We start from the raw sequence: 26,442 nt of genomic DNA, 5'->3' as shown, positions 1-26,442 counted from the left end.
ATTTACCTCAGATACTTCAATACTTAACTGAGATGCTTCACAAGGGCCTTTCCTTTTCCTCCATCAAAATTCATGCCTCAGCCATTTCAGCTCCTTACAGCACAGAACCACCCCTCTTCTCTCATCAACTGCTGAAGCAGTTCCTCAGAGGGGCCAAAAACTTAAGACCACCCAGGAGAGCCCCTACTCCAGCCTGGAACCTTAACTTTGTATTGGAAAAACTCACTGTACCTCCTTTTGAGCCATCTGCAAATGCAGAGATAAAATTCCTTTCTTGGAAAACTGCCTTCATTTTAGCCATCACTTCAGCAAGAATGGTGTCTGAATTACAGGCCCTTATGGCAGTGGAGCCTTTCATCATCTTTCATGCGGAGAGGGTGTCCCTCAGGACCAATCTCTCCTTTATGCCCAAGGTGGTATCCAGTGTGGCTCTTAATCAGTCCATTCATTTGCCAACCTTCTTTTCTAATCCACAGAACAAAGGGGAAGGAATACTGCACTCCTTAGATGTGCACAGACAACTTAGATTTTACTTGGACAGGACTAAACCTCTCAGGAAATCTGAACAGCTGCTGGTTGCATTTGCTGCAGGGGCAGAGGGGAAGGCCATTTCAAAGCAAACCATTTCTAAATGAATAGGCCATTGCATTCATTTCTGCTATAAGCACCATGGAAAACCTACCCCACAGGGGATAAGACCACATTCAACCAGGGTTGCATCTACCTCTACAGTCTTTCTCAGAGGTGTCCCTACCAGGGACATCTTAGAAGCTGCTACCTGGAGTTTTGTACATACCTTCACCAAGCATTACCATTTGCCAATTTTCTCTAAATCCAGAGCTGGCTTTGCCATTGCAGTCTTGCAGGGCCTTACAGCTGGTCCTAATGCTATCTAATTTCCTCCTCTCATCCTTAGCATTGGGAGTCTACCCAAATGTGATGACTGCAACAGTGAAACATGAAGAACATAGTACAGTTGTGTACACTTACCATAAATGTAGATGTTTGAGTGTATTCACTGTTGCAGTCCTGGTTACCCTCCCTCCAGCCCCCTGATTTCTTTTGGCTATACCTCTATTCTTGTTTATTGTGCTTAAAGCTTTTGGTGTATTTGCTTTTTTGTTGGAGGTGTAACCTTGTATATATATAATTGCTTCCCATTATGGGAGCACCTGACATCTGGGGCAAGAAAAACTGATGTGATGGCGTCGGCTGCATGCTTTATACCCCTGAATACCTGACGTCATGGAAGATGAGACAGCAACCGACAGAGGACCCAAGACTTTGATAATCAGGCCGACTGAGGGCTACTGCAAGCAGTTAACCCAAATGTGATGACTGCAACAGTGAATACAATCGAACATCTACATTTATGGTAACTGTACATAACTGTACTTCCTTCATCTTCTTGATGTTCATAGACAGTTGTGTTTCTATATGCACACAACTAAACAACATAGGAAGCCTTCTCAACTAACAAAGTAGGCCAAGTAGTTTCCAAGATCACGCTAGCAAAATGGATAACTGGTTGCATCTCTTTCATTTATTCACGAAAGGGGCTAGAATTACCTTGACCTCCTAGGGCACATTCCACCAGGGCTATGGCTACTTCTTCCAGCTTCTCATCTAGAACCTCCCTTGATGATATTTGTGCAGCAGCAACATGGTCTAACAGTCACACCTCTGTGGCACATTACATGTTAGATATTGTTTCTAGGAGCAGGGCTTCCTGTGGCTCAATGATGCTCTGGCATATCTTTCCATGAGGGCCAGCCGGGAATCACGTATTAGGGGACTCTGACCCTACCATGAGGAGGAATGAAGAAGATGACATCATATTAGAAAATGATGTCTTACTACAACTTGGTATCTGTGTTGTCTGTCTTCATTCCTCCTCACTTTCCCACCCAGACATTCCCCTGCCTCATTCTTCTAGAGGATCATGGAACATGACGGGACTCTTAGGTCCCATTTCCGAGTTTCATCTGCCATTCCTTTTTGCTGTCCTGATTATGGATGAATGGAATCAGCAAACTCGATCTGAGGTGCTTGGATGGGTGTAGTGCATTATGTGTAAGAGGGAGGAGCTGGAGAATTGAATCCAAGTCTGGAGAATATGGCAAAGTCAGATCCAAGCGTCGATGTCGGGAGGAATGAAGATAGACAACACATATGCAGAGTTATGGTAAGACATAACTTTCTATTCCTTTATTTTCTAATGTTTTCACATTTTACATAATTGCTATATTTTTACTGAAAAAGCATTAGCAGGTTTTATACAGCTTTATTCATTCTGGTTAAGTGACTTGCTGAGAATCTCAGAATAAACATATGGGGACTGTGGGAATGAAACCTAGGACTACAAAATGAAGCGCATTAACAATTCATAGCTTTAGTCCTTTATACTAAACTGCATTGTTCTTTCCATTATTCAGTAAGTTGCTCTTGGACAATGCAGTTAAGTGCTGTTTTACCAGGGATGGATAGTTGGATAGACAGACAGACAGACAAACAAACAATTATAGCAGGGTGATGGTGTTTCCAGGTACTGGTTTAAAGAATTGCCCAGTGTGATATATATTCTGACACTAAGGGCATCTTTCAACAGGCACTATTTTTCCGGACCTACGGTTCAGAAACTGAGCTTCTTTTAGTACTTTTGGTGGTTCAAGGTCCAGCCTTATGACTCCTTCTTTAGATTTTTCAGTTACTATCTTTGGTATATGAGGTTACTTTTGGTGATTCTCCTTGGATGCAACCCACTTTTGAGGACTACCCTGCTACATTGACACAAATAAACCTCTCAGCCAGCCAGATGTTTGCCTCATATTTTTAATCTGTTTTTCATAAAATTTGTGGTTTTCTGGCAAATCACTGAGGACTGAAGTCATGAAATAATGGCATAAATATGAGTTTCAGATTTTATATCCTTCAGAAAATGTATGTTAACATAAAGACTGTTATTCTAGCAACGTTCTATGTTTTATATTTAAAGTCTGTCTCTATTTTGGGGTCTTTGACCCTCAATTAGGTTAGGCTTTCTCCGGATTTCTTGCACTGAGAGGTTGAGTGATACAGTCTGGGTGGTGTGGCATGTATGTGTTTATGAATAAATAAATGAAAGACGTGGAAACCTCACAGCAACATAAAGGCACAGTTTTGCATAGTACAGCATGTTGTAAACACTGCATTTTAATTGCATTAGGTGAGTATGTTTCTGCTGAGCACCTTCGGGTCTACATTACACTGTGAATGTCACTGGCACTATAACCATTCCTCTACCTGCAAAAAAGGCAAACAGCAGTAGACCAGAACCACAGATTAATTGTTAGGCCTGCCCACTTACATGAGAAATGCATTTTTAGGTTTCTGCCTCATTGCACATGCATGCGTGGGAGAGCTGTGCATGACGTATGCACCTTGTGTATCTCTGCTGGAATAAGTGGGTCCGATGAATACAGTGAAAGGCACTTTAGTATGCATGTCTGTTTTTGTGTGCATTGTTTGCTCAGATATTTGTGCTCGTTGCAACAGAGGTTTTTTTAATCACTAAGAAGTGAAGTCATACACTGCTATGCAACACACCTGTTCAGCACCTTGCACAGGTGCATTTTAAATGATTTGATATATGTTGATATGCAATGGTGAGTGTGTTTTGTGCAGCTGAAGCTCTGTACTTTGGTATTAAGTTTTCACGTATTATGACTAATGTGCAGCACATGTACATTACTAAAATCCTCTGATATCTGTTGAAGAGAAACTATTTCTGTAGCACCTTCATGAACTTCATTGGCAGAAGTTGAATAAGCTGATGACACTAAAGAGAAGCCTGAAAGCAATAGTGCTCTTTTGGGGACTACAATTTTATGGCAATTAAATATAAATATAAATGGAAGAGAAAGTGTTAATATTAGGAATTATCTGTTTATATAAGGAAATGTTATTTCTTTTAAAATGTAATACATTGCAACCTTATGGATTGAATAGTGAGTGTGCATGGAAGAGTGTTCTTAAAAATATATATTTTTAATTAATGTATTGGTTTCTTATCTGTGCTTGTTAACTGATGTTAATATAAATTGCTTTTTTGTTTGTGGTTATTTATTCCCCTGGAAGATGTTAACCGTGGAGCTAGAAAGTATTTTAATAAAGTGATTGAATCTTTGTTATTTTATTATTTATCATTTTTCTTTGTTTATATGGTTTTCTTTATGAGTCTTCTTATGGGATGGGAGACAGTTACTATGTTTACAGTACTGCTACTCAAAGGTGATGTTACTGGAGCTACTTTACAAGTTCGAAGTTTCAAAACTTTGAACTGCAGATGGACAAGACCATGAGATCGAAGTTTTGAAACTTTGAAATTGTAATTAAAAAAAGTATGTTTTTGCACCCCCTGCTAAATAAATTTGCCAACACTGAGATCCCAATGCAGTGAGGAAAATGGTACATTTCCCATTCCGCACTGTATGGCGATCTCCATTCAAAACATTCCTAGTTTCAAAACTTCGATCTTATGGTCTCGAGCATTTGCAGTTCGAAGTTTTGAAACTTCGAGCTTGTGAAGGGAATCCGATGTTAATAAGATGTCTATTGTCTGGTTAAATAGTATGTAAACACTTGCCAAAAATAAATGTTTTTTTTTGTTTTCTGTTAAGATCATGGAAATGGCTGCAAAGACAATAACACCAGTTACCTTGGAACTTGGAGGAAAATCTCCTATGATTATCTTTTCAGACTGTGATTTGCCCAATGCAGTGAAAGCATCTCTGCTGGCAAACTTTGTGAATCAAGGACAGGTATGTCATCTCAGAATACATTACAACTTTTAAATGATGCATTCTTACTTGTACAAGGTTTATGGGCTAAAGTCGCAGGTTAACATTGCAGCTTTGAAGTTGTGGTTTGTGGATATAGTACCAAGTGGCAGTCAGGTTACTACATTGATCATACTCGTAGCAATGAGTATTGTCCCATTTTATCATCAGTCAAAAACCCTACCAATATAATAATTTATGTAAACAACATAGATAGTAAATATAAATTTACACTGTACTAGTAATATAGGATTACCTTAATGAATTCATAACAAACAAAGGAATTCGAATAGAGAAACTTCTGGACTTGGGGGGGGGGGGTAAGTGAAGTTAATGAGTGACTTCACACCTATATAGAATATCACATTATTAGTATGAGGTGTCTCTTTTGATATGTGACTGCTTCATAGAACCTTCTCTGTATTGTTCCTGTAGTACCATTTAAATGTAGTTAACACTGAATCACACCAGAAGCAGTATATATTACTAGTAATCACAAACAGTAATTCACTGTTAAACTGAAAAGCACCACTAAAAATATTATATTGAGCAGCACAAGTTTATTTCGTAGAAGAGTGTAATGTGTGATACATATTAATGCCAAAGTGTTATGTTGTATTTGTATCTGTTTTAAATACTTCACATGTTTTTGTACTTTACTGTGAGTACTGCTTGGATTAGGTATGTAACTGATACAGCAATGTAGAGTGAAAATGTCTGCCGTTATCAACATTGCAGTGTGAATGACATACTGAATTATATATGCTCTAGATCAAGTACAGTAACTCTTTGTCAGGGAATTCTCTGTAACAGAAATCGTAGCATTTGGTTTTACTCACCTTCTGTTCCATATGATCCATCCAGATCTTTCTCAGTTGGGACAGTCTTCCCTGCAGTGAGTAATCCTGGCCTCATCACAGCTTCAGTTTTCTTAGAAGTTATGTAACACTACTGTGTGCACACACACACACACACATATATGTCTCCCTCTCTCTCTCTATATATATATATATATATATATATATATATATATATACACACACATATATAAACGGTACTTACGTATTATCACAACCAGATTTTAGTGATAATACCACTTGCTTCCCGATATCGATATCTGACCATTAGTGGTTTATAACTGTCCTATAGTGTGTTTCCTTTAACAATACAGTTTTTTTCTGGGAGTGTTTTCAATAAAATGTAAAAAAAACATGCTGTTATTCCTTTATGCACTTTACTGCCAGCAACATGTCGCTTATTGAAAGTCCACCCGCTGAACATTCCTTTTTTTTCGTGGCAGCATCGTGGCAGCAAATGCTGATGAATAACGGTCGTAATTGCATTTGGGTTTCAGGTATCACAGCCTTTCCTGAGACTCATACAACACAGTATTTTGCTTAGTTTAAGATGCATTTCTGGGATTAAAACACACAGAGGGACGCCTCCTCACCATTTGGAGTCCTATTGAATCGAAAACATGTATTGTGACACGCACTTTGACAAGGAAGAGAGAAAAAAAAAAGGACTGTTTTTGAGAGAAGGTGGTTTTAAGAAGGGTTACGAAGAACAGCGTGAAAAGTTACTGTGGCTGCAAGCACTGTTAATGCACAAATGAGATAGCCTCACACATGCTGGTAGTAAAGTGCACACAGCCACAGCGACACACTGACTTTCTCCGTTGTTCTTGACAACTTGTCTTAAAACAACCTTCAGTGTGAAAGAAAAGACATTTGCTGACATCTATACAACAAAAAAGTCAGATTTCGATATCGAGAAGCGAGTGGTATTATCGCTAAAATCTGGTTGCGATAATACGTAAGTACCATATAAACATATAGTTCGATACATATGTGTGTATATGTATCTATCTATATATTTATACTAGCATATATATATATATATATATATACATATATATATATATATATATATATATATATATCTACTTTGCTGTGCCCCCACCCCAACTATATATACTAACTCCAGCGCACTACAGTGGGGAAAAGAGCATATACCTTTTACTTGCCTTACAGTACTCTGCACAGTGCCAGTACTTCACTTCAATGAAATAAGATGCGGTGAAATGAGTTTTCAGTAATTTGAGCTTTCAGTGATTTGGTCAGGGTGAATTCAAATTCAGTGAAATGAGCTTTCAATGAAACAAAGTAGACCCATATATATATATATATATATATATATATATATATATATGTGTGTGTGTGTGTGTGTATACACATACACATACACACACACATTGATATAGATATGTATATATATATATATATATATATATATATATATATATATATATATATTTTTTTTTTTTTTTATCTATATGTAATGTTGTGTTTTGAAGTCTTCAGTTCTTTTATGATCTCAGTAACTATGACCATTCAATATGAGCAAGATAATTTCATTAACACAGTGACTCACTGCATTTGTTATTTTTGCAGTAAGTTTTCTTCCCAACTCAATGTTTTTCCAAAAAAAGTTAAGAATCTTCTTCTAAGCATGGGAAAGTAAGATCATGTTCTGTCTTCCTGTATTTATCAACAGGTGTATATGTTGTAAGCAGAAAGCACAGGAAGTTAGAAGTAGGCTATCTGCCACTTTGAGCCATTTTAAGCCTAGCCAGTTATCTCATTTGAGAATCAAACCCTGTGCCTTGTGTTTGTAAGGCAAATGGCCTAACCATTATGCCCACCTGTCTTATAAGGATTATACCAGTGCTTGTTCTGTTTACGGCCTGATTATAAACTTGAGACGTGTTAAATCTATTTAAAATGTAACAAGACTACCTGATTAAGGCATTTAAAAACAGATTACCTAAATAAAAAATGGTTAATGTTTCTTGAGAAAAAGTTTAACAGAACATTTAGAAAAGCTGAAAAAGTTTTGACAAAGGGAATGACAATAAAAGGAATGAAGTTAAGAATGATAGAAAAGAGAAGGTAAAACTTGAATAGTTAGTGTTGCAGTTTCAGATTTTGGCAAAATATTAAAGTCTTCTCTGATTTCAGTAGATACATTCTCTTTGATAACCCCTAAACAAGGATTTAAATCAGTCATGAAAATATCTGAAGAATAACTAGCAACCCTGTTGTTCCAGACTTTTAAAATAAAGTCAGCACATATCTACATCATAGCTATGTCAAATCATTTTAAGCCAGCTAACCCACCACTGGGCCTTCCTCCAGCATACCTTTAATTCCTCCATCTGCTTTTGACTGTAAGTCTTTCGCCCAATATTGCTTTGGAAATAAACAGGTAACTGCAGGGATCTGTGTTGTTTTTCTCCATTGGCCGCCATACATCCTTGTATAAAAACTAAGAGATGCAAACCTTCACTAGTTATGACTGTGGTCTGTAAGAGTAAAAAAGAATGAAAAAGAAGTTCCTGTAATTTATCCTTCAATGATGAGGATTTTTACATAACCCATACTGATACACTGTTTTCATATACTTGGAACAGCATACCCTGTCAGTCTAATGGCTCCCCCAGAGGACATTGTATTTACTGACATTAATTCTATGGGAGAATTTTTCATTTCACCATGTAATGCTGTCTCTTTTGCTAAAAACATTACATGAAAATGATGGTAATGCCAGCATGAAACTAGAGAGTTTTTCTTTAATGCAACATTTGTCATGAAAGCAGTCTGTAGCCACACCTTCCAGTACCCAAGAAAGCAGACACGTTTTACATGGTTCCTAAAGAAAGGCAGGATTTTTGTAATAATCCCAGGACACACCCCTCTACAGTTTGTCTCTCTACCATTCTGTAGGTCTATGTCTCTGTCGTAGGTGGCTTTGCCTTTTATAAAGTATCGAAGTTGTCGCACAGGTATGGAAAGAAAGTATATACATCTAGTACTCTGTTCTTAAGAGCTGAACTATTTAACCCATATGGCCTTTTACTAGAGCTCAGTTCTGTGGCAGATTCTGGAAAATTTTATGAAGTTCTGATACTAACAAAAAGGGAAAAAAAGAAGACAGTTAATGGATGCCTCAGTAAGCCAAGTTGTATTTTTTATTGGCATGTCAGCTTATGATGTCGTAATTGATAACTAAAAGTAAAACTACTATATATTTTAAAGATATCTATCTTGCTGTATTTCCATAGTTCCAGAAGAACTACCCAACAATTACAAACATCTGTTTACAAGAAGGATTAAACTTCCCAGCAACTCCATGTGTAGAACCAGTATAGGGGGATCACCTCCAAGCTGCTTCATGCACAGGTGAAAGAGAAAATATCAGCAAAAGCCTCACAAATGATTGCATTCTGTTTCTTCCACTTTTCCATTGCTTGATACGGTGTGATGCAGATTTCAGCTCTCTTTATCCTTTTATCATGAAATAACCATAGACATATAGGTTAGACAGACATATTCTGTAGATATGGTTGTCATAATGGTTAAGGTCCTTGTCTCCTAAGCACAAAGTACAGTGTTTGATCCTGATCTCTGGGCAATGCCTATGTGTAGGTTTTATATTTTCCCTGTGTCTTTGCGGGATACCACCAACCTGGTGGGAGTTTCCATGTGAAATTCACCCATAACATTGAAAAACAAATCGTTATCAGCAGCACAGACTCAAGGTAGTGTCAATTAGGGGGAAAAGCTGTTTACACAAGCTACTTTAGACATCATCTGTGGTGCACAGTATCCTGTAGCCAAGAGAACATGAACCATAGACTGAGTGTCACGTCAGTCAAGCCACTCAATTATCTGTGGTGCACAGTATCCTGTAGCCAGATGAACATGAACCGTAGACTGCATGCCACATCAGGGCAAGCCCCATGATAGTGTAAGAACTGGCAGTAGGTGATTTAGTCATGTTAACTAATGTCACCAAAAAGTGGGAGAAAAGTGGGTTGAGGACATAATCCTACTCCATCCTGTACCAGTATCCAGCTGATCTGCCTGGGTTATTTGGAGCAACTCTTTTGAGCAAAAGCTGGACATAAAACCAATCATCCTGCCAAACATGAACTGAGGAATGCTACATTGAATACAGGTTCACTGACAAGATGCAGCTTTGAAGATGATAATGCATTCTGGCACCATTTTTAAACAATAGCATTTGCTCAGTGAATCAGCTTGGCCCCAAGTAGTTTGCTCACCTCATAGTTTGCGGTCCCATCCTAGTGGCACATAAAGTCTCCCACCCTATAGGAAGTGCTGCCTGAAACGTTCCCTTTACTGGACGTTTACCCTGCTGGAACGATATAATTAAGTAAATATTGTTTTGTGGTCCCATCTTAGCTCCACATAAAGCCTCCCACCATCTAGGAAATGACACCTGGATTGCCCCCTATACTGGAAGTTTACACTGCTGGAAGGACATAATTAAGAAAATATAGTTTTGCAGTTCCATCCTAGCTCCACATGAGGATGCATCTGCTCAGCTTTTCCATTATCACATTGGAATTCCCTGGGATGTGCATTGCTATTAAAAAGTGGTTGGAAGAGATTGCCCACTGCCAAACTCTTGAGTGCTTCTTGACAAACGGGATAAGACTTCATTCCGCCCTGTTTGTTGATGTACCAGATGACTGACATGTTGTCTGCCTGGATCGTGATTGTCCATGGAGGAAGAACAGCTTGAAAGGCCTGCAATACTAACAGCACTGCCATCGTCTCTAGGACATTGATATGCAAGCTGGCTGTATAACTGACCAAGTGCCCTGGACTGTCTTGCCCCGATAATGCCCACCACCCAATCTGGGAGGCGTCCATGGTAACTATGGCGTGAAGCTGAGGTGGTATGAAAGGCTTCCCACTAGAATGTCTGTGGAGTGAATCCACCAGAGAAGATATTTTTGCAATGGTTTGTTGCTAAAATATGATATGAAATCGGCTGATGAAGAAGGGACCATTGGGATGCAAGAAGCCATTGTAGAATCCTCATGTGGAACTTGCTAAAGGTACCAAAAGTAATGGTTGCTGCCATAGAACCTAGAGCCTGCAGGACCAGGTGTATAGCTACTGTCTTGCTGATGATGATTTTCCTGACTTGAAATCTGATTTTTTTCTAGACAAGGGAAGGGAAGAGAAGTTATGCAAGTGTTTGTATTCAAATTTGCCTCTATAAATTCCAAATTCTGCATTGGGATCAGATAAGATCTCTTTTGGTTTATTGTGATCCACAGGTAAGCGCAAGTCTAAAGGATGTAGTCTCTTGATTTTTCTAAGAGATGTTTGGTGGGAGCAGTGATGACCCAGTCGTCTAAATAAAGAAACAGTGTCCATGTAGTCTCGAGTGAGGCGCTACCACTGCATGCATTTGGTGGACACCTTGGGGGATGTGGCGAGACCAAAGGGCAGGGCTCTGAATTAGTAGTAATTGGCTCCCAGCTGGAGGTGGAGAAATCTCCTGGAGCACTTGTCCATCTTGATGTGATAATACGTGTCCTGGAGATCTATTGAGCACATCCAATTTCCTTTCCTAAAAAGGGAAGGATGGACTGAACCATAACCGTCTGGAATTCAAAAAGATTTATTCAAAACACCCAGATCTAGAATTGGTCTCCAGTCCTGTGTCTTCAGAATCTTGAGAAAATTCCTGATTCTTTCTGGTCTGGGGGGACTTGTTGGATGACTCTTTTTTGTAGTAGTTTTTTGATTTCTCGAACTGCTGGTTCCGTCTGACAGGGTGGAACATTGGAGTTCCTTTTGAATTTCTAGGGAAGGGAGATGTATCCTGTAGTGATAATCCTTTGCACCCAAACATCCGTAGTTATTTGTAGCCAGGCATGTTGGTGCAAGGATAATTGTCCCTTGACTGCTTCCAGAGGCAAGCAATCGGGCCTCCTTTCAGAAGCACTGGTACGGATAGGCCGAGAAAGAATCGCTGGAACCCTGATTTTTGAGGGCCACCTCTACCTCGTGGACAGCATCTTCTATTAAATTTCCCCCTTCTGCCCCTAGGGTTGCTGCTACCACATGTGTCCTGGAAAGGCCCTTGGGACTTTCGGAATCACATTTTTCCACTCCTCTAGTTCCTAGAGAAAGACTGTTGAGGAGTAAAGAAACGTATGCTCACTGCAGAAAGGGTCTTCCCATCTTTCTCACGCCTAGACAAGGTCTCTCAAACTTTTGGGCCAAAAAGAAAAGATCCGTCCAAGGGCGCATTGATGAATGAAGACTTGAACAGCTCTGCAAATTTGCATAACCGCATCCAGGCGTGTCTCCTTATGGCTATGCCAGAACCCACTGCTCTGGTCCTGCCTTCGGCTGCATATGCTATGAGCCTCATGGACGAGTTGGATATGGACTCGAGGGTGGCCAACTGAGAAGCAACCCTTTCTCGGACTTCTTCAGATACAGCTCTTACAAGGGTATCTGATAACTCCCACAGGTCAAGGAATGAATGAAGATTGACAACCTCAAATATATAGTTTTGCGGTCCCATCCTAGCTCCACATAAAGCCTCCCACTCTGTAGGAATTGCCACCTGGAATGTGCCCTATACTGGAAAGTTATACTGCTGGAAAGACATAATTAAGAAAATATAGTTTTACAGTCCCTTCTTAGCTTCACATAAAGCCTCCCACCCTCTAGGAAGTGCCACCTGGAATGTGCCCTATACTGGAAGTTTACATTGCTGGAAGGATATAATTAAGAAAATATAGAGTAGATCCTTACCTGTACAAGTATTATATTCTAGTTAAGCCTACCTCCTGCAGTTTGCACACTACTGGGTCCTCCTCCCCTCCATCTGTTTCTTGGCACCAATTGGCAGTCTTTTTTATTCTGAATTAGAACCTTGCCAAACTGAGTTTCAAAAACCTCATGCCTCTTCTACACACTGCAATCTATTTTGTCTTAATTTAGTGCTAAGCATCTCTTTAGCTAAATCCTCAGTTATTAACCTCCCTGGCTTCCTAATACCACGTGTATCTTCTAGCATAATCTAAACTAGTTTCTACAAGGCAGACAATCGTAGTGACTTTATCTCACTTATCGCACCTGATTGACTCTGTCACTGCATCAGACCACTGTGTGTTCCAACCCCCTCCGTTCACCTTTGCTACGTTCAGGGTCACTCTGCTGCTCTACTCTACCCCCATTCCCAACCACCCCTGCTTTCCTTAGATTTGTAGCTAGCATTACTCTGCCCCATAAAGCATGTTACCCAATTTTAGAGGCTCCCACCTCCATGCATCCAGTTAACACCAACCCCGACCCACTACTACACTGGCTCCACTTCAGAGCTTCACAGTCTGCTCCCTGCTGCCCATTCCACTACCCCTGCCTTCTTGAAGTCAAACTAAACTAAGTTACTAAAAACATTCATCCCTACACTCCAACCTACTTCTAACACTATACGTCAGTCTCCTAATCCACATCACCTCCTTGAACTATACCCCATCCCCAACAACATTTACATTTTCTTTCTAATGTGGCAAGACTGTTGCACTGGGGATTGTGCAAACATTATAGTACTGAAGTGACTGAAAAACACTGGAAACATGAGCCACAAAGCATCGTAGAAAATGATGAAGTGTATATCACATGGGATTACCTATTACCAACAGTTCAAAAGACAGATGCTAAAAAACTGGATATAGTGGTCCAAGAAAAGAAGACAAAAGTAACATTGATCATTGAAATCACTACACCCAGTGACTACAGTGTCTTGCATAGGGAGAGACACAAAGTCATAAAATATCAGGATCTGCAGGCAGAAACGAGAGCAATGTGGAAGAAAGATACCCAGACAATTCCAAGTAATAGCAATGGGTCTTATAAAAAAGAATCTACAATTGTATTTAGATATGTTACCAATCCATGTAATCCCGTACAAATTGCAGAAGGAGTCATTACTGGGCACATTGCGGGTGCTGCGAAGAGCATTGTTGGCTGACATCAAAGACTGAAACAATACTAATTTCATGAACTTTAATCTTGCTTTTACTTAGGAATGGGGTCCATTCCCATCATAGTATTGGAAACCCAAAAGATTTGGAGAAATTAAAAAAAAGAGCTTCAGTAACATATCAGACAGCCTAATTCAGTATCACTTTATACATCCTTCCAAATTCAAAATCCTTCCCAACATCACCACTAATAACCCTAACTTCTACATAATAGTTAACAAAAATAAACCTACCCAATACCTCAAACATTACTTCTCCAAGCAACACATTATATCCCTGTGTGGGGACATCCACCCCAACTACAACTTCCTCTACTAAAAGCCTAAGCCCGAAAAGTATTCTTCTAGCAACCCTAAACATGCATAGTATCTGTAACAAAACCACAGAATTTCATGCTTGGTTAAGTCAGTACACCTCAGGCATTCTAGTAATCACAAAGACTTGGCTAAAACCCCATATCAGTGATACAGAAATGACACCCCATGCTATACTATAAGTAGGAAAAGACAGAACCAACAAAAAAGGTGGCAGGGTAGCCTTAATCTATCCTAACACCATCACAGTCTCACCTTTCTCCAAAGAAACACCAAATTTCAACAATGCTGAAATTCTAATAGAAACCCCACAAATTAACAAAACAAAACAAATATGCATTGTTGGACTACATCTACCCCCCCCCCCCAGGTTAAAGCATCCAAACTATGGAAGATATACTCTCCTGGATATCTAAATACATCAGTAATGAAACTATAAATGAAGTTAACTACTTCAGATTTAATCATCAACCTGTGGGTTCCGGATCCGAGCTGGCAGCTTACCAAGCTAAAGATCCGAGCTGCAAGTTTCTCCCCCTTACTCATACTACACTGCAACCTCCTTCCAATCCTCAGATCTTGTTTGCCGTGGCTTCGACAGCATGGGATTCTTGAGCTCCAGGCAGGTTTGTTAGGTTTTCATCTAACTTTTGGTCTGTGTGTGCTCATTTGAGTGCTAAAACACTTAAAAACCCTGTCCTTATTTACCCCTGGTTTTGCGCTTAAAAAAAAAAAAAATAGTGTAGTGGTATAGGAAAGTTTCTGAATTTTCTGTCTGTGTAGGCCTCCACTTCCCGCCCTTAGTGTGTGTGTGTGTGTGTGTGTGTGTGTGTGTGTGTGTGTGTGTGTGTGTGTGCGCGTGCTTGATTACTTAGCTTGGCTAAGTTAGTTATGTCGGAAGGTCAGAAACCGACATTTTCTAAGTGCACAGAGTGTGGCCATAAGCTGTCGCCAACCGATGGTCACACTCAGTGCGTACTTTGTTTGGGGGTTTCCCATCTGACATCTAGCTGCAAGATTTTTGCAGCTTTTAACCCCCAGGCCCTGTGGGATCGCAGGACCAAGCTGATTCTGGCGGGAATTTTACCCGCAGAGTCAGCTACCTCTTCTGCAGCATCTTCTTCAGTCACGGCTGTGACTGTTCAGCCTTCCGGCCCTCCTCCCCTGTCCGGGACTCACACTCCCACCTCTAAACAGGGAGAGAGAGAGGCCAGGAAAGATAAACACAGAGAAAAAGAGAAAGAGAGAGAAAAAGAGAGAGATAGAGACAGGGAGAGGGGTCTCAAGAGGCAAGGGGACTTGGATCTGTCGCCCCCCCCCAAGGTGATCTCGACACCAGAAAAGATTGCTAGGCCGTCTTCCCCTTGGCTCCGTTCTCCACGATTCTCCCTGGAGCTGGAGGAGGAGGCTCAGCCCGCTTCGAGGTCGTCCTCACATCGGCCCTTCTGGCTGGTGTCTGTGGCGTCGTCGAGATCCACAAGGAGCCTCTCTGAGGCCGATACGGACCGGATGATGAAAAGGTTCCCGCAAATTCAATTGCAGATGGGAGTGTTGCTGGCTCTCCCCCCCAGCCGGACTGGGGAGTTCGTCTCCCGACATTTGCCCTGATAGTTCCTTCTCCGATCCACCTTCAGGTTTTGGAGTCCATGGATCTGAGGAGCCCCGGGTTCTGCTTTTCTGGCCTCGGCTTAGATACCCTTTGTCAGATCCGAGGGGCATGGCTACCCACACCACCAGTTTCAGGGAAGCCAGTTCCCCTTTGGCTTTCGACGTTGTGGAGAGGGTTCTATCTGGAGGATCGAGACCCCTCACCCTTTCCTCGGAGTCCACCCCTGCGCCCTCGTAACTGAGTTTGTCTTCCATCATCCAGTCCTCCCAGGGACAGCCTGTGTCCAATATGCCCCAGACAGTTCCCCTTGAGGAGTACAAGTTTGTGAGCCCTCCCCGGAGAGTGCCCCCGAGAAGGCCCCTCGCAAATGCCAGTGCAAAAGGAGGCACATGGACTCCCCCAAATCCCTCACTGAGGATACAGACTTGGAGGAAGGGGAAGGTTCCCCCAGATCACCCCCCAAAGACATCTCCTTCAGAGACATAATGGAAATTTTTTGCCAGAGAGGGGTTGGTCCACCCAAAAGCCTTCCTCGGTCAGGTTGGTATTTCTGGAGGCATTTGACGCAGGCCCATCTACCTCTGGGGTGCCCCCCAGCCAACCCTCTGGTGGACCTCATTACCACCAGAGCCTGGAAGGAACCTGACACTGCAGATCCAATACCCAAATGGCCAGACAAAGTATTGAGCCCTCCTGCTGATACAAGCCCACTTGGAGTAAGGGTTCTCCAGTTGATGCCATGGTGCTGGTGGTGGCCACCAAAAAGGAACTCACCCAGGAAAGTTCCTCGGTCCATCCCCCAGACAAGGATTCCAGGGCGATGGATCATCTTGGAAAGTGGACTTTCGCTTCAGCTACCTTTGCTATAAGGGTGCTGAATTACATGGCCCATGTAATTAGACTGCAGTGTGACCTCGTGAAGGCGTATGTGGAGTCTCCCCCGGAGTCCATTTTGGCCGAGGATAAACAGATATTCTCAGCTCGTATGGCCACTCTCAGGTCTGTTTTGAATACGTCCATGCGTTTACTCTGTCACACCACCAAGGGAGGTGCTAGGGCAGCCGGGTCCGGTATTGCCATGAGGCATCATGCCTGGCTCCGGCTTTGTGATTTTTTGGAACCTTTCAAGGTGTCCTTCGCTAATGCCCCTTTTGACGGATCGACCCTGTTAGGGAAGATCATCCGAGATACGCTTGTCCAGAGCAAGAAGGACAGGAAAATGCCATCAGCTGTCGGGATCTGCTTCTCTAAACCTCAAAGGTCCTTCTCCAGGAACCAGCGAGGGCAAAAGAAGCTGTGGTTCCGGAATGCTCCGGACTCCTCCCCCAGAGGCAGAGGGGGACAAGGTGGATGCCAGCCCAGAGGCAGAGGGGGACTGAAGAACTTCGGGTCACGGGAACCCTTTTCCAACTGACCCACGCAGCAGCCCTGAGGGTTTGCCCGACTGCTCCTCTCTGGAGGCAGTCTGGGGGGGGGGGGTTTGAGGTACCTAGCCCAGTGGGAGTTCATTATGTCAGATCGCTGGGTGCTTCAAATAATATCCAGAGGCTATTCTATTCCCTTCATAAACCGTCCCCTATACACAAGGCGCCTCACAGACTTCCCACCCGCTCAAAGGGAGGCGGCACCTTTGGAAATAAGAAAGCTGCTAGAAAAAAGAGCAATCCAGCATGTGCCCCCAGACCAGTCCAGATCAGGCATCTATTCCAGGTTCTTTTTGGTGCCAAAAAAGATGGGGGACTTGAGGCCGATTCTCGACCTATCCACAATGACCCTGTCCATTGCCAAGGAAAAGTTCTGGATGGTCACTCTACAATCCATCCTGCCCTTCTTGCAGGAGGAAGACTGGATGTGCTCGATAGACCGCAAGGATGTGTACTACCATATCCTGATGGACAGGTGATCCAGGAGGTTCCTCCACTTTCGGCTAGGTGCCAGTCATTACCAGTTCAGGGTCCTACCCTTCAGTCTCACCACAGCTCCCAGGCTGTTTACCAAGGTCATGGCAGTTGTAGCGGCCCACCTGAGGCTTCAGGGCATTCAGGTCTTTCCGTACCTGGACGACTGGCTTCTCACTGCCTCCACCAGGCATCAACTTGTACTAGCCAGAAATTTCTTTCTTCAGTTGTCGACTCGGCTGGGTACCATGATAAATCTCAAGAAGTTTTCCGTTCAACCTGTTCAAATTCTAGACTTCATAGGGGTAAGAATAGATTCTCTTCAGGCCAGGATATTTTTGACCCCAGACAACCTTCACAGCCTGGCCCTTCATGTATTGGCGCTCCTTCAGTCTCCTGAACCTCCAGCGGAGTTAGTCCTGAGTGCCCTAGGGTCCATGGCAGCAGCTATAAATCTGGTTCCTTGTGCACATCTTCATATGAGAGTGTTACAGTGGCTGTTACAAGTTCAGTGGTCTCTACTACATCAGTCTCTAGACTTTCCGATCCCTCTGAGCAAAGTGTGCAAAAATTGTCTCGTGGTGGCTTCAATCCCAGGATCTGCGAGAAGGACGCCCCTTTGTTACTCCTCCGTCCCAAGCCACAGTGACCATGGACACCTCCTGCTTAGAGTGGGGGCGGCATTGTTCGGGCAGGACTGTCCAAGGCACATGGACTCCGAGCGAGACCGTTCTGCATATAAACGTTCTAGAGATGAGAGCAGTCCTTTTAGCGTTGCAGGCCCTTCATACCTCTTTTCCTCTGGGAACTATTGCGATCCAGTCAGACAATATGTCAGTGGTCTGGTACATCAACAAACAGGGGGGGACCAGGTCTTATCCACTTTGTCGAGAGGCCATGTGAGTGTGGGAATGGGCGATCTCCACCAACTGCTTTTTCATAGCAACGCACATCCCCAGTAGGTCCAACATTTTGGCAGACAAATTGAGCAGGACTATCCTTTCGCCTTATGAGTGGTCTCTGAACCCTTATGTAGTGGAACAGATCTTTCCTCAGGTGGGTTCAACCTTGCTGCGATCTCTTCACATCGCCATCCAACATGAAGTGCAGCGAGTTTTTCGCTCTGATTTCCCCGACGGGGGAAGCCCCCAGAGACGCCCTTGTCCATGCTTGGCCACCTGGTCTTCTTTATGCGTATCCCCCCACTTCCTCTCATGACAAAATTCTTACAGAAAGCTCGTCGGTTGGGGAGAAGAGTTATCCTCATAGCCCCATTCTGGCCTCATCAAGTTTGGTTCCCTTGCCTGCGGTCTCATCTTCAAGCTCCGCCCTGGATCTTGGATCCCATTCCAGATCTTATTCATCATCCCTCGGGAATTCTTCCTCCAAATCTGGACAGCCTCAAGCTCACAGCTTGGTTGCTCCAGTTCCATTAGTTGCCAGGACTCCCAGTATCTCTTCCCCAGTTAAATCCATCCTGGTAGTGGCACACAAGTCCTCTATCAGAAAAGTTTATAGTAGTAAATGGAAACATTTTTCCATTTGGGCTTTGCAGAAAAATCTGGATCCTTTTACCTCTCCAGTTCCAGAGATATTAGACTTTTGGTCTCATATTTTCCAACAAGGGGCCAGCTCTTCCACAGTAAAAGTCCAGCTGGCGGCTATTTCCTATTTTCATGTAGGGGGAAATTCAGGTTCCCTAGCTGCTGCCCGAATTTGCATCACTTTTATGAAAGATACTTTTCTTCTGAGACCCCCTATCAAAACTCCTTCCCCGCCGTGGGATTTGACTTTGGTTCTTCAGGCCTTAGTTGCACCCCCGTTCGATCCCGCAGCATCAGTTGACTTGAAATTCTTGTCATGGAAGACAGCCTTCCTGGTGGCTATTACTTCAGCCAGGAGAGTGTCGGAGCTTCAGGCACTATGTATGAAACCCCCATACCTAGTTTTTCACAAGGATAGGATATCTCTCAGGACTAACCCATCTTTTCTTCCTAAATTTGCTTCGGAGTCAAATATTAATCAGTCTATTCATTTGCCTGTATTTTTCCCTAATTTTCAAAATAAATGGGACTACAAACTTCATTTGCTGGATGTTCACAGGCAGTTACGTTTTTACTTGCATAGGTCCAAACCCTTCCGTAAATCTGATCAGCTTTTCGTTTCCTTTGCTAAACCCTTTTTGGGAAAACCAGTTTCAAAAGTGACCCTCGCTAAATGGATTTCGCTTTGTATTTTACAAGCATATAAAGAACTTGGATTACCAGCACCAGAAGGGGTTCATGCTCACTCTACCTGTTCTATGGCTACTTCTGCTGCATTCTGATCTAGAGTTTCCCTGGACGATATTTGCTCAGCAACTGTCTGGGCCTCCTCGCAATACCTTTATTACTCATTATAAGCTAGATTTGGTGTCTAGAGGAAGGGCTTCCTTTGGCTCTGCAGTGCTCCAGAATATGCTTCCTTAAGGGCCGCCCAAGATTTCAGGTAGCTGGGGACTCTGTCCCACAGGTTGTTGATCAAATGAAGTTAACTACTTTAGATAAAGAAGTTATGTACTCACCATAACGTTCCATCTGAGTAGTTAGACTTCATTTGTCAGCAACCTTCCCTCCCTCCTTAACCCTGACCTTGGTGGTTTATTTCTCTGCTTGGGCTCGATGTCATGAGTTTCACGAGCCTGGTGTATGTGTTTGGGTCAGGTTTTTGGTGTCTTAGGTTGTTGTGTGTTACGTATTGGGTGGCAAACTCGATCTGAGGATTGGAAGGAGGTTGCAGTGTAGTATGGGTAAGGAGGAGGAGCTGGGAGCTCGAATCTTTAGCTTGGTAAGCTGCCGGCTCGGATCCATATCGGATCCAGAACCCACAGGATGCTGACAAATGAAGTCTAACTACTCAGATGGAACATTATGGTGAGTACATAACTTCTTTTTATGAGAGATATCAATATTAACTGGCAGGATCTAATGACTCCCCTGCTAATAGCATAAATCTCTATGGTTATACTCAGCTCATTACCAATGCTACCTGTATGAATCACAGCAATACCCTAGGTGGAACTCTTGACTGGATACTAGTTTCTAATCCTGACAAATACTGTAATCCCTAGCCGCTACCCAATACTCTTAGTGACCACCTGCCCATATTCATACATATAGATCTGTACCGCAAATTGCAAGAACCAACACATACAAAACCACCAGAAGAATCAGGAACTTTGACCAACAAAGGTTTAACGAAATCCTAAAACACACTAACTGGAATCCACTTAAAACACTACTACCAGAAAATGCCCTTGATTACTTCAACAATATATTTCTAAATACTCTCAATAGCCTACACTCCGTCTGCACCAAAATAATAAAAACTAACCATGCACCCTGGCTAACAAAAAATTCCAAACAACATCTTCATTATAGAGATAAAGCCTGGAAGGAATGGCACAGTAACAAATCCGATGCCAACCTAATTAAATATAAACAGTTATGAAACAAAGCAAAAAAGCTAATCAACTTAGACAAAAAAAAAACACTTTTCCAACCAATTGGCGAATCACAAAACAACCCAAAACAATTTTGGAAATACATCTCAAATCTCCTTACCCAAGGCTCTAAACAAACTCCAACACCACACCCAGACAAAACTTCCTCAGAGATAGCCAACCCGTTTAACTCTCACATTATAGCTAGCATAAGTAAACTGTCAACAAATCCCACATCCACCCTTATCTCATGAGTCCTGCACAAACAAAAAACCCTTCATCTCTTCAACAAACTAGTATTACATCTATCCCCTTTTCTCTTAAAGCAGTTATTCCGCTCCACAAAGGAGGGGCCACAATTGACCCTGGTAACTATCGCCCCATAAGCCTGACTAGCCTGGTCTACAAGGCTGTGGAGCTCATCATCATGGAACTCATTAACAAAGACATTGGGAATCTCCAAACACTTGACCTTACCCAGTTCGACTTTGTTAAGGGCAGATCATGCCTACTAAACCTGGTTGATTTCTTCGAGACAGTCACCAAGGCCATAGATGAGGGGAAAGTGGTTCACACAGCCTACCTTGACCTCGCCAAGGCTTTTGACACCATTCCCCACTCGGGAATTATAGAAAAACTCACCACCTGAACATAAACCCCTGCGTCATGAGATGGGTTGCCAACTGGCTTACAGACAGAATTCACACGGTAAGGATAGCGGGCTCCAGGTCCGACTCTAAACCAGTCACAAGTGGTGTCCCACAAGGCTCAGTCCTGGGACCCATACTGTTCAGCATATACTTCTCATAAGTACAGTCAAACACAGGAGGACTATGGCTAACCAAGTTCGCCGATGACTGCAAACTGGGAGCCATAACTGACTCTCCGGCTGACATGGACATTCTCCAAAAGGGCCTTACTGAGACGGACACCTGGTGTCAAAGTCATGGTCTCAAGCTAAATGCCAAAAAATGCATAATCCCGTTTGGGAAAAACAAAACACCCATGAATTACCACAAAGGTGGCAGCCCCCTTAATACAGAAGCGGTAATAAGAGATCTGGGGACCCAGGTAGATAATAATCTCTCCTTTGACAATCATATTGCCAAAGTAGTTAGGAAATCCTTCTATGTAGCCCATCTAATTACTAAAGGGTTCGCATCTAGACATAGAGAGGTTATAGTGCCCCTCTACTCGTCACTCATCAGACCCATTATAGAGTACAATGCCCCATTTGGGATGTACCTCACAAGACATTTCAAACAGCTGGAAAGACCACAAAAGTACCTCACCAAGAGGATTACTGGCCTCAAACATATGTCCTATGCAGCCAGACTGGAAGAACTCCGGCTGTACTCAGTGACATATCGCTTACTCAGAGGTGATCTCTGACTGACTTACAAAGCCATGTCCAACTCAGAATTGATGGAAATGCTCCACCTAAAGAATTCCAAGTCATTGCGAGCCACTCGCTCTAGTGAGCTAAACCTCGCCACAACAATAAATAGAACATGCTGGAGGGATAGATTCCTGTCACAGAGACACCCCATGCTTTGGAACAAAATTCCTAACTACATTAGGCAGAGCCCCTCACTAACACTCTTCAAGAGAAACCTTGACGAGTGGATGGGTAACAGAAAATACACCCATGGGATAACTTCATTGGCTCTTCTTGACAGAGGCTCAGTTAATTAATCAATGGGGCAGCGAAAGCTGACACACTCTGGTTTGGCTTATATATGCCCTTGGGCAGATAGCCTATTACCTACCTATGAAACCTGTCCCCACCTCTCTTATTCAAAAACTACTTCAAAAACTAAAACCATGCTCCCTCTCCACTGACAATCTCCTCTCTGAATACTTAAAACTTTCTACAGAAGCCATACCATATCCTGTCAGCATCCTTATAAATTGCTCCATAGCAGAGTCCAATGTCCCTAACCTCTGGAAAAAAAATCTATCGTCAGCCCTTTATGTAAAGGGGGCAACTCCAATGAACTATCCAATTATCAACCAATCTTTGTTCCCTCTCCACTTTCCAGACTCCTGGAAAAATGTATACATTGGCAATTGCTTCACCATTTCATGCAAAACAAGCTAATTACCCCTACCCAGCATGTTTTTTGCCCATCACACAGCACATCCACTGCCCTCATCTCCTTCATGGACACTGTGTCCAAATCCATTGACTCTGGTAATATCACCTTTGTATTCCTACTAGACTTATCAAAGGCATTTGACACAGTGTCCCACAACAAACTTCTTTATCAGCTGTCTATAGTAGGCTGTACCCCACCATCCCTCAGTGTTTTACAGGCTACCGAGCCAACTGCCAACAATGCGTTAAATGGCTTAATGAACTATCCCAATATCAAACCAACACAACTAGTGTACCACAAGAGTCCATACCTGGACCCTTACTCTTCAATGTTTTCACCAACAACCTCCACACCTCATCACCCCTTAGCTCCATTATCCAATATGCAGATGACACACCATAATTTCCTCCTCTAATAACATACATCTCCAGGAACTCAGACAAACCACCTTCATGTCACTAGAGACATGGCTGAGAGAAGCCCAGCTACTCCTAAATCCTAAAAAAAAAAACTTTTGCTTTTCTCAGCTAAACTAATCTCATCTGACTTTAAAATATTCTCTCAGGATAACACAGAAATTGAAACAGCTCCCACAGCTAAGCTACAAGGCATTACCATAGACAGTAAAATAACTTTCGAGCGCCACATCTGAAATAGCATTAAAAAACACACATCAAACTAGGAACATTCTATAGACAAAAAACTTTTTTGGATAACGCCACCAACAAAATCCTCGGCAACACCTATATGTTACTGTCTGTCTTATATGCAGCCCCCTTATATACCAACTTACAATCTTCTCTTAAAAACAAGCTCCAGTCTGTTACCATAAAATTGACATATTTGCCACAGGCTACTGCTAGTATTCCCATCACTGACTAGCGCCGAAAGAACTAAACTGGCTCGAACTCACACACCACGTAAACCTAGTTCAGCTGTCTCCTGCGCATAAAATGATATATACACCCAATAGTTCCCCATCCCTCAAATCCATCCTAAAACCTTGCATACCTACCAGAGCCGCCCACTCTGAAAGCAAACAACTCCTAACCATCTACATTCCAAACAAAAGAGCTGGTCAGTGCCTATACTCCCATGCTACCGCCAAGCTCTGGAACTCTCTGCCAACAGATATTACTACCACTGAGTGCTTTAACAACTTTAAATGCACCCTAAAAAAATGTACTTTTTAATCAGACCTGCCCCTGCTCATTCCCTAACAGGTGAACTCCATTCACTCTCTAGGGCCTTTCCTTTCTACATCTGGAGATCCCTAGACTATGAATTTCATCCACTAACCACTACCACATCAAACTAAGAAACCTTATGTATTTCTACACCCTTAACTATTCCCACCCTATTCCACAATTCTTCTAAGCATATGCTTGCTTCTAATATTCTAACCTTTTGACTGTCCCTCACTGTTTACCTTAATCCTACTGGAAAAAAAGAAGGTTGTAATCTTCCACAGTACATGTTTATTATTGCATCTGCCTCCCTGTGCTTAGTATTTCATCACTTATTTAATGTGTGCTTTAATACTTGCTATTGTTTTGTTCATGTACAATGTCTGAACCTTCATGTATTTATTTAGAGCTTTTCTCCCCAGTCAGACTTTCCCGGTAAACAGATGTTAAATAAATAAATAAATAATGACATTGTGGTCAGGAGGATTATCCAGGACATAATTTAGAGGAATGATAGGCTAGAAATGTTGCAGAAATTGGGATAAGGGAGAGTCATGTGAAGAAAGCGAGGGATGTCATCAGAAATAGTGATAGATTCATAGCAGTCAGATCCCAGTAATAAAATAGGGCAATGAAAATATATGCATAATTATCTAAACATGTCACCAGATGGGTTATGACTAGGTTATCTCAATCTCACATTTTAATTTACAGAAATGCATAATCCCCTATTTACAGTTTTATTTTTGCATGAAAATATCTTTGATTTACTACATGAATATGTCATGCTGTTTTCTCAGACTAATTTTGTAACTTGAAAGTGAAGATAGGGATAATTAAAAATAAAACAATAGTGTTAGAGCATGCTCAACAAGGTATTAAGGTTGAAAGTACAAATATGCAAAATAAAAGCTTGCTTAAATGTAGAAATAGAGTTTAGTAATATGTGATTAGCATCCATACTAAAATGACTGTGGCCTGGAAAATAAGGAATTTGCTTAATCGACATGTTTTCCTACAAAATTAGCATGAATGTATGCATTTCACACTGTCAGCAAGAAAGCTGGCCTCTTACTGACTTAGCAAAAATGTAAAAAACAGGATGTAAAGAATGGACAACAGGAAAATAATCTGTACATGTTTCTATCATATGACATTGTTAAGCAAGGAAGTTTGAATGGTGTTTTTATCAAGTCAGCATTTGCACAAGATGGTTCCTTAAAAGACAATATCAGTATTATTTATCTACAGGATGAAAACATATTTTTCTGCAAACACCAGTAAACAGATGTTTTCATACAAAGACCAAAATAGAATACCAAGGAGAAAAACAGGATGTAAAACCACTATAAAGAGACTATCACAAATGAAATTGTTAGGAGAAGTATTTTGTACAGGAAAGTGCAATGCTGATCGAGAAGTTAAGTGGTTCAGTGTAACTAAAGCTGCAACAATAGTATATGTGGTTTGTTGTAAAAAGTTATTTATTGATTATTGCATAAGTGTATAAGTGACAGTTTGCTGCTTCATCAGTGTATGTTCTGCAAGTTTCTGTGGGCAACAAACTGTGAATGCAATTATAACTAGACTTTGATTTCAGCAGAATCCAGCCAGCAAGACCTTGGTGTCTTAAGAAGACTTTGGATCCATCACAGTAAGCAGCACCTTGATAAGTAATTTTTCAATGGCGAGCCTTCCTGCATTCAAACAAAGGGGAGTGATGCCTGCAAAGGGTCACGTCAGTGAACTTGCAATAACTAACATTTGTACATATGTGTAAATCCTAAACAGAAATACTCCAGTTTATGCAGCTTGAAGTAGTAAAGTTTCTCAGACATCTGAATCCAGATTGAGCCTGCAGTGCAGAAAGTCGCATTGCCATAAATTCTCCATGAATGGTGAACACCAACTTTTCACAGCAGCTCACTGCCTGCTGTGTTTCACCAGCTTCTCGAGTGACTGCGAAAAATTTCCAGCCATCTGCAACAACAGCCTGATCACCTGTTTTCTTGCTAAATGGAAAGACCTTTTTGTGTGTCACATTTTAGTATGGATGCTATTAGACAGAATTCAAGCAGGTGTAAGCCAAGCTTTACTCTTAATGTAGCAGAACAGCTAGATAATATATGGAGTAAATTGTGATGTTGGTATAC

The 26,442-nt window shown here is 41.9% G+C and overlaps 1 protein-coding gene across 1 annotated transcript in view; it reads left to right on the top strand.

Moving 5' to 3' along the window:
- Positions 1-26,442, top strand: part of LOC122813215 (4-trimethylaminobutyraldehyde dehydrogenase-like) — a 306,910-nt gene that overhangs the window by 174,656 nt on the left and 105,812 nt on the right. Inside the window, exon 7 of the mRNA XM_044085401.1 lies at positions 4,659-4,799. Coding sequence (XP_043941336.1) covers positions 4,659-4,799 — 141 coding nt within the window. The remainder of the gene's footprint in view (positions 1-4,658; positions 4,800-26,442) is intronic.

The sequence above is a fragment of the Protopterus annectens genome, chromosome 10.part0 (genome assembly GCF_019279795.1).
Source record: "Protopterus annectens isolate FY-2018-M chromosome 10.part0, PAN1.0, whole genome shotgun sequence".
NCBI lineage: Eukaryota > Metazoa > Chordata > Ceratodontiformes > Protopteridae > Protopterus > Protopterus annectens.
Note: the sequence above shows the minus strand (reverse complement) of the source record. Positions and strands in the feature narration are given on the sequence as shown.